Source organism: Arachis hypogaea, chromosome 4 (genome assembly GCF_003086295.3).
Source record: "Arachis hypogaea cultivar Tifrunner chromosome 4, arahy.Tifrunner.gnm2.J5K5, whole genome shotgun sequence".
NCBI classification, from domain to species: Eukaryota; Viridiplantae; Streptophyta; class Magnoliopsida; order Fabales; family Fabaceae; genus Arachis; species Arachis hypogaea.
The window spans coordinates 39,113,243-39,121,690 of record NC_092039.1 but is presented as its reverse complement, the minus strand read 5'-3'; the positions used below and the strand labels follow the sequence as shown (position 1 = coordinate 39,121,690).

The following is an 8,448-nucleotide window of genomic DNA, read 5'->3' as shown; positions in this document are numbered from 1 at the left end:
AGAGTTTCTTGGATTAATTCTATCCACTCAAGGAAAGCTAAAACTTCAACCAAATGTTCTAGAAAAGGTAAATTTATTTCCTAATAAAATAGAAGATAGAAAATAATTACAAAGATTTTTAGGGTGTATAAATTATATTTCTGATCAAGGATTTTTAAAGAATATAACGGAATACACTAAAAGCTTATTTCCAAAAATAAGTACTAAAAAAGTATGGAAATGAGATGAAAAAGATAGTATGCAAATTCAAAGAATTAAAAAACTATGTGAAAAACTTCCAGAACTTTATATTCCAGAAGAAAATGACTACTTAATAGTAGAAACAGATGCTTCAGACATAACCTGGTTAGGATGTCTAAAAGCTAAGAAAGCTATAAAAAGTTTGGAACAAGAAAAAGAATCACTAGATTCTAAATATTCCCTAAAGGAATTACTTTGTAGATATATTTCAGGGACTTTTACTCCAACAGAACAGAGATATACTACTCATGAAAAGGGAACTCTAGCAGCAATTAAATCTCTTAAGAAATGGAAAATTGATTTACTACCCAGAGAATTTACATTAAGGACAGATTCAAGTTACCTAACAGGTTTCATACGATATAATTTAAAAGTTGATTATAATCACGGACGATTGGTAAGATGGCAATTATTTTTGTTACAATATCCAATAAAAATTGAATATATTAAGGGTAACAAAAATGTTATTGTAGATACATTAACAAGAGAATGGAGTTCGTCTACAATGCATTAGATCAAGAAATTCAAAAATATGAACGAGAACTCGAAAAATGTAAGCATTGTCAGCAAATAAGGACACAGATCCAATCCCTCAAGAAGGCCATCGAAGCAATGAAATCAACACAACAACCAAAACCATCAGAGTTCAGCCAGCTAAGCGTGGTGGACAAATCAGGTGAAGGAAAAATTTCAGAAAATAAAACAATTGCTGAAATTATCAAAAAATCCACCCAAGATAAAAAATATTATGTAATTTATAATGGCCCCATGAAAGGAGTATATAATGCCTGGGAAAAAGCAGCACCATTTACACATCAATCAAGGATAATTCATAAAGGAGGATTTTTAACACTGGAAGAAGCAAAGGAATCCTTCAGGGAATATGAAGCTCTTCATCCAGAGCAAACCCTAAAAAGAGCAGATAAAGCTCCAATTCAAACCCAAAGAACAGGGATAATAAGAAATATTCCTACAAGGGCTGAAACCAAAGAAAAGAAAAGGGTCTGTAGATCAAATCTCAGAGAAACCCTTAACATAGTCCTGAATTGGACTGAAGAAAAAAGGGCAATCTTGGGATATTATCCTATTGCCAAAGAACAGCTAACAAAGCTAGTTATATTTCCAGATGCTTCCCCATCTGACACCTATCAGTTTTTCCAGTATGGATTAATTGATACAATTTTAATTTTTAATGATCTAAAAATTATTAGTGAGTTTCCTGCAGGATTCGCTGATGCAGTAAAGAGATTTAAAAATATGATTGACAACGTAAATCCAAGGGATATATCCCTAAAATTTACAAACAGTCAACCTATTTTTAATGAAGAAGAAGAATGCTTGGTTCCAGCACACCAAGTAATATTCATGTCCGTCTTCCCAGGAAATTTTCAACCAATTGATCAGATTCAAGATTTAACAATTTACAGTCATGAAGGAAGGCTAGCCAGCACGTTAGCAAGGGTCTTTGAAAGAACTCAAAAAATAACGAAGGAATCTCACACAAGGATTAATTATAAAAGTAGAAATACTCTGCTTGTGTCCAGTAAAAGGAATGAAATTGAAGAAAGAGAGATGAGACTCTTGGTGGAATTTGAATCAGCATTCTACAACTTATCTGGACTTTTAGAAAAGCTCCCCGAAGGGATAAAGAGGAATCTCTACTATTTGATAAAAGACAGAGAAGACCACAAGTGCCAGCTATGTGTCTCAGAGTTATCTGAAGAAAGCAATAATGAAACGGAATCAACTCACATGATGAAGGAAGAAGACAATGCATCTGAGGGTAACATGATAAAAGAGGAGGACAGTGCATCTGAAGCATCTCTTAACATTATTGCATAGTGACGTAAGCACTTAGGTCATAGAGCACCAACAATGTAGCTGGTGCAAGAGAACAAACAATAACGTAAGCAATGACGTCATAAGAAGGGTAAGGATGGGAATTGTCCATCAAACCCAACTATTATAAATAGGTTGCTTAGGCAATTGTAGAAGCATCAGACAATAGAAAGCAGGAGGCTAAGAGTACTCATATGCTTGGAGAGCAAGGAGGAAGCTGCCGAGGCGATTCTATAGTCTGAAGAAGAATTCCCTTAGGGAAAACTAATTCTAAACTCCCCTCTGGAGTTAGTATCTACAATCTCCCCTCTGGAGATAAAAACACCTTATGTAAAATATACTAAATAAAGAAAGTTTTTTTCCAGAAAGGTACGTCTTCATCTTAGTCTTTCAATTATGAATTATTTAGAAAGTTTAGAATTAACAGAAGAATCTGATTATTATAGATTAACTGCTTTATTAGATAATGAAAAACAGGCTATTCTAAAAACAGAATTAAATCTCAAATCAAATGAAAATTTTAATAAACAAAATCTTTTAAAAGAAGTTTTTAATAGAAAAAATATAATATACTATGGAAAAATTCAACTTGAAACCCCTATAAAGATAAAATCCGCCAATGGAGAACTTGAAATAGCTTTGATAAATGATGAAGAATTGAGTAAACAGATTGAGAAAATTAAGGATCAACAAAAAAGATCTAAAATTGGATGGATTCATATTAGTACTATACAATTCTTAATCAAATCTACATATATGAAAGGAATTAATTCACCAATAAGCTTAGCAATCTATGACAAAAGAATTACTGATGACCCAATAGATCAAATAATTGGAATTGTTCATGGAAACTTGGCAAACGTAAATGTTAAATTCAATGCCCATCTTGGATATGCTATACTTTATCAACTGAAAACCTTGGAAGATCTATAAGTTTGGCTTATAAATTTCACAGAAAGAATCTAATGGAACAAGACGATGAACCATTTTTAATTACATATGCAATAAATTATGCTTTAACAAATAGCCATCATAGTATAATATTTAAAAACAGAGAAAGAATTTATGTTGATGAATTATTTCAGAAAATTGTAAAAACAGAAATACCAAAATATAAAGCTATTGAAAACCCAGTTCTATTATTAAAAGAACCATCAGGAAAATTAGTTTCATCGAATTTTCAAATAAGAGAATCTAAAATTAATAGCCCTTTAAGCTTATCCAAGTTAAAGATTAAAGAAGAAAATTCTGAAATAAAAGAATTAACAAAAAAGGTCAAAAATTTAAATGAAACCCTAAACATTAAATTATGACAATAAATAAAGAAAAAATATATGTAACTTATCAAGACAAGAAATAAGAGCTCTTTGAAAGAGAAAATCGGTTGAATTATTTACAGTTTTCTGAAATAAATCAAAGAGCATTTGAAGCTCTAAAAATAATCTATGACAAGTTAAAAAGAGAAGTCGAAGAGCTAGAAAAATTAATAGAATCTCTAGAAAATAGTGATGAATCGACGATAGAATTTGCAGAAATTCTAAGATAAATAATGAAGCATACAAAGATTGAAAGACCAGAAAATAAAATAAAAAGGAAAAGGGCGAAAAAATTAAAAAGTAAAATAAAGGAGTATAAAAGGGAATTAAATAATCTTCAGATCGAAATTGATAACCTTATAATAAAAATGATAGAAATAAGAATAAATATAAAAAAGTTAGAGTTAAACCTAAAAAATTTATAAATGCCTGGAAAACCATATTATGACTTAAAAGAATTAAAGCTGTTAAAAGAAAAAATGGAGAATGAAGTTGAAAAATTAAAAAGATATTTAGAAACAATAGAAAATGTAGAAATAAAAGAAGTTTTTGAGGATTTAAGAAAATATATTAAAGAAAAAGACAAACAGATAAAAGATTTTATATACAATAATCCATGCAAAAAAAATATTATAAACTAAAACAAGATTGAAAAACTATAAAAACCAGAATTATAAATACTAGTAATATGGTCAATATTTTTGATTTTGAATTGGCAAATTATTCGAAAAATTTTTAAAGTCATTTTACTTTTAAAAATTAATATCAGAGTCAAATTAACGATTAAGAATAACACTTTCTCTTTAAACAACACTTTTAGTGATACGTTTTTAAATCAAAATCTGTAAATCTGTACAAACATGCATCTGTACTGGACCCTTATTATTATTATGAAGTCAGAAAGAAATGGATCCAGTGTTTGACCATCATGACGTTTTTGAATTTAACACGTTTATTATTGGGTTAAGTTGTGTGTATATATATGAGAGAGAGAGAGAGAGAGAGAGAGAGAGGAATATGTGTGTGTGTGTTGATGTTACAGTTCATTATGTCTTTCCAACAACTGTCTTTATTTGTAAATTACATAAATCGTACGTTTGATATAAATAATTCGAGGCAGTCCAACAAATGCACCTATATGATGAATAAAAATTAGATAAACATTAGGGCTCAATTTTTTGGATATGGAGCTTGTATGTGAGCTTTTCATGGATATGGAGTTACGGTGGGTTAGACATGGATGTGGGGCAGAATTTTGGCAGGTTTTGGGAGAAAGAGTCGGACGGTCCGAGTTCTCTGTTCGTGACTATGGTAAACCGGAAGACGCACGGTCCGAGTCGTGGGGGGGGGGGGGAATCGGACCCTGCGAGATGGCATAGGGGAAGGACAACACACACGGTTCGAGTTGCGTGCATGGATTGGATTCGGACCGTCCGTTTTGGCTGGGGATGGCAGAACCGGTTAATGAACACGCATGGTCCGATTTGGTTGCTTAGTATATTTTTGAATGAAGTTAACCTAGTCGGATGGTCCGAGTTGAGTATAGAGTCTATATAAAAGTGTGCAACGAGTTAGTGTTAGGTTACCCTTCTTCTTCCCCTTCTTATGCGCCGCTTCCTTCCTCTGTTTCCTTCTTCTGGATCTCTTATATGCTTGTTCAAAATCAAAGGAGTGTGTAGTTAGTGTTATGTTTTTTTTTGTGAGTAGGAGAAATGAGTGATAGAGTACTAATAAAGGTGTATTATTTTGGTCAAATTTTATTAGAAACATCTGAAGGGGTAAAATTTATTTGTGAAAATCCAATAGATGTTGTTATTCCTTTTATCATTTTCTTTGAAGAACTGAAAGGTTTGATCTGTGAAAAGATTGATTCTGAGAGGGCAAAAAAAATATCCTGTGTTCTATACAGATATCCCGTACCGGTATTTGGTGGGTTTGTCCAATTTCAAACAAGATATGTGACGGACGAAGCGAGCATGCAGGAGATGTTTTCAATGTATATTGAAAACCGGGCGCAGATCTCGTTTATCGAGTTGTATGTTGAGTTTGAACAATCTGAGGCAGACCGAAACATTCTACGGGAAGATTATAATAGTGACAGTGAAGAAGAGTTCGAAAGCAACTACGAATGTGTTGGTGCAGATGGAGATGACGATCATGGTGAGGGAAATATGGATCCAGATGTGACAGAGGTGGCAGATGCACTCGCAAACGATATGCCGTTTGGGGAGCCTTCATTCATGCGAGTTCTGGACTTGGAAGCCATGCATGTTCCGGAGTTTCCGGAATATATGACTGCAGGTACGTTAATAAAAAATAATTGTCTTTTTTATTTATTTATTGAATTATTTATGAATGAATTATTATTTATTACCCATTATTTAAGCATGCGTTGATGTCATGTATGTGTTAGACATTGAACCGGTTGAGCTGATCCTATGTAAAAAAAAAAATTACAAAATAGTAGGAAGTTAAATAAATAAAAGTCAACATATGTGTTCAGTTATGTTTGAAACATATAACGTTATTTTAAACGAATATAGAACATAGAATTTAATATTTTATAATTATTTACGTTAGGGTCGGATTTATGTCATACTTGATGCAGTTAATATTGATTTAGTATGGTTTTGAAATATATATGTATTTATTGAAATTTTTCCCATGCTTGTTGTCCTGGCAGAAGTTCCTATTGTCGCAGATGGTGAATTTGCTGTTGGGATGGAGTTTAGTTTCCGGGAAGCTGTTATTAAGGCAATAAAAGAGTATACCATACGACGAAGCGTAGATTACCGGGTGTATGAGTCTGAGCCTTTGACATTTTATGCCAAGTGTACACAGTATGGGTCAGGTTGTGATTGGCTTATCAGGGTTAGTCTGATCAGCAGGAAGTATTGTTGGGTTATAAGGAGGTATAATGGTAGTCACACTTGTACCAGAGCCACCATTTCACAGGATCATGCGAAGCTGGACTCCATCACAATTGCAGAAGCAATAAAGCCATTGGTTGAGGCTGATCCCTCCTTAAAGGTAAAGTCCGTTATAGCAGAAGTGCAATCGAAGTTTAACTATACTGTTAGCTATCGGAAAGCATGGTTGGCTAAGCAAAGGGCAGTAGAAAAAATATTTGGAGGTTGGGAGGCATCGTACGAAGCGTTGCCTATATGGTTTCAGGCCATGTGTCATAAGGAGCCATCAGCTGTTGTCCATTTTGAGACTATGCCTGCATACCAAGGCGATGACTTGGTTGGTCATATTCGGGTACTGCATAGAGTATTTTGGAGTTATTACCCCTGTATCAGGGCATTCAGACATTGTAAGCCAGTTGTACAGGTGGATGGGACTCACTTGTACGGAAAGTATAAGGGTTGTCTCCTAGTCGCAGTTTCACAGGATGACAACAACAACATCGTCCCAATTGCGTTTGCTATTGTCGAGGGTGAGACTTCTGATGCGTGGCACTTTTTCCTTAGTAACTTGCGTCAACATGTTGTCACTCGGGATGGTGTGGGACTGATATCCGACCGACACGAATCCATCAATGCAACTGTGGAACGGAGTAACGGAGCATGGTCACCTCCTAGAGCTTTTCATATGTTCTGCATCAGGCATATAGAGTCGAATTTTCTGCGGAAATTTAAGGCACCGTACCTCCAAAAATTGGTCGTCAACATTGGTAATAATTTACTAAATTTAAGTAACTTATTAACAGTAGTTAAATATTAATATTTGTTTTCGAGTTTTATAATTTTTATTTTTATTTTTTTTGCTTTCCTCTAGGATATTCCAGGACGGTGCGGGAGTATGAAGTGCGTTACCAGCGATTACGGGAACGGGGGGAAGCGTATACCAACTGGTTAAACCGAATTCCTCGCGAACAGTACGCATTGGCGTTTGATGGTGGCTACCGATGGGGTCACATGACAACGAATCTAGTGGAATGCATCAATTCAGTGTTGAAGGGTGCACGCAATCTTCCTATTACTGCTCTTGTCAAGGCAACATTCTACAGGCTAAACGAGCTCTTCACCAGGAAAAGAGCAGAGGCAGAAGCGCGGATTAATGCTGGCCATGTGTTCTCCGAAGTCGTGACCTCGAAGTTGCATGCAAACCAACTTGCATCAGGAAACATACAGGTCAGTTGCTTTGACCGGCAGAATGAAGTCTTCGAGGTGCGTGAGATGCCAAGCGGACTGGAGTTTGCAGTCGATCTACGCGCCCTTCGATGTGACTGTGGTGAGTTCCAGGTGGACCGGATCCCCTGCAGACATGTGTTCGCATGTTGTGCAAACCAGCGACTGGATTGGAAGCTATATGTGCATGATATGTATAAGATGGACCAAGTTCGGCGGGTGTACCGAGCAAGATTTAGGCCACTAGGTAACCCGACGACGTGGCCTGCGTACAACGGTCCTCGCTACGTACCGAATCCGTATCTGAGACGTGTCTCGAAAGGGCGCCCAAGGATGACGCGGTTCTTGAATGAGATGGACACGCGAATGTTACGTCGTCCTAGGCGATGTACGCTATGTGGAGCTGAGGAACACAGTCGTAGTAGATGCCGTCAGTCAGCTGGTAGAACTGCCGACGGAGATGCTCAGTAGGTTCACATTGTGGTAGGTGTAGAACGTCAGTATTATGTCATGGGTTGTCATTTTGAGAGAACTTGACTTCATATGTGGAACATTATGTAATGGTTTTCTGATGTTTTTATGTTAAAACGGTTTATGTATTCTAATGTTTTCCTTAATGAACCGGCCGGTCTAAGTGCACAGCTCTTCGAACTAAACCGGCCGGTCTAAGTGCACAGGTCTTCCAAGTAAACCGGCCTGTCTGGTGCAATCTGAATGTATAAATGAACCGGCCGGTCCGGTGCAATCTGATTGTATGAATGAACAACAATAATGCGTCCATATGCAACACCTGTACCGTAATGCGTACTCAAGATTAACAATACCTGAATAGTGTCCGTAGTGCATAAATACTCTAAACATACAACATAGATACTCTGAACATACAACATAGATACTCTAAACATACAACATAGATACTT

At 35.6% G+C, this 8,448-nt stretch overlaps 1 protein-coding gene across 1 annotated transcript; it reads left to right on the top strand.

The window, feature by feature from the left end:
• The first annotated feature begins 5,371 nt into the window (after positions 1–5,371).
• LOC140184113 (uncharacterized) lies at positions 5,372–7,999 on the top strand. The gene is made up of 5 exons (XM_072234399.1): positions 5,372–5,696; positions 6,079–6,160; positions 6,266–6,490; positions 6,698–7,071; positions 7,176–7,999. The coding sequence occupies exons 1-5, from the start codon at positions 5,372–5,374 to the stop codon at positions 7,997–7,999; spliced, it is 1,830 nt and encodes a 609-aa protein (XP_072090500.1).
• The last annotated feature ends 449 nt before the right edge of the window (positions 8,000–8,448 follow it).

Coding starts and splice junctions, on each gene's coding strand:
- LOC140184113 (XM_072234399.1), top strand. CDS start 5,372: ATGCAGGAGATGTTTTCAATGTATATTGAAAACCGGGCGCAGATCTCG. Junction 6,161..6,265: donor GTTATTAAGGCAATAAAAGA/GTATACCATACG, acceptor TTGGCTTATCAG/GGTTAGTCTGATCAGCAGGA. Junction 7,072..7,175: donor AAAATTGGTCGTCAACATTG/GTAATAATTTAC, acceptor GCTTTCCTCTAG/GATATTCCAGGACGGTGCGG.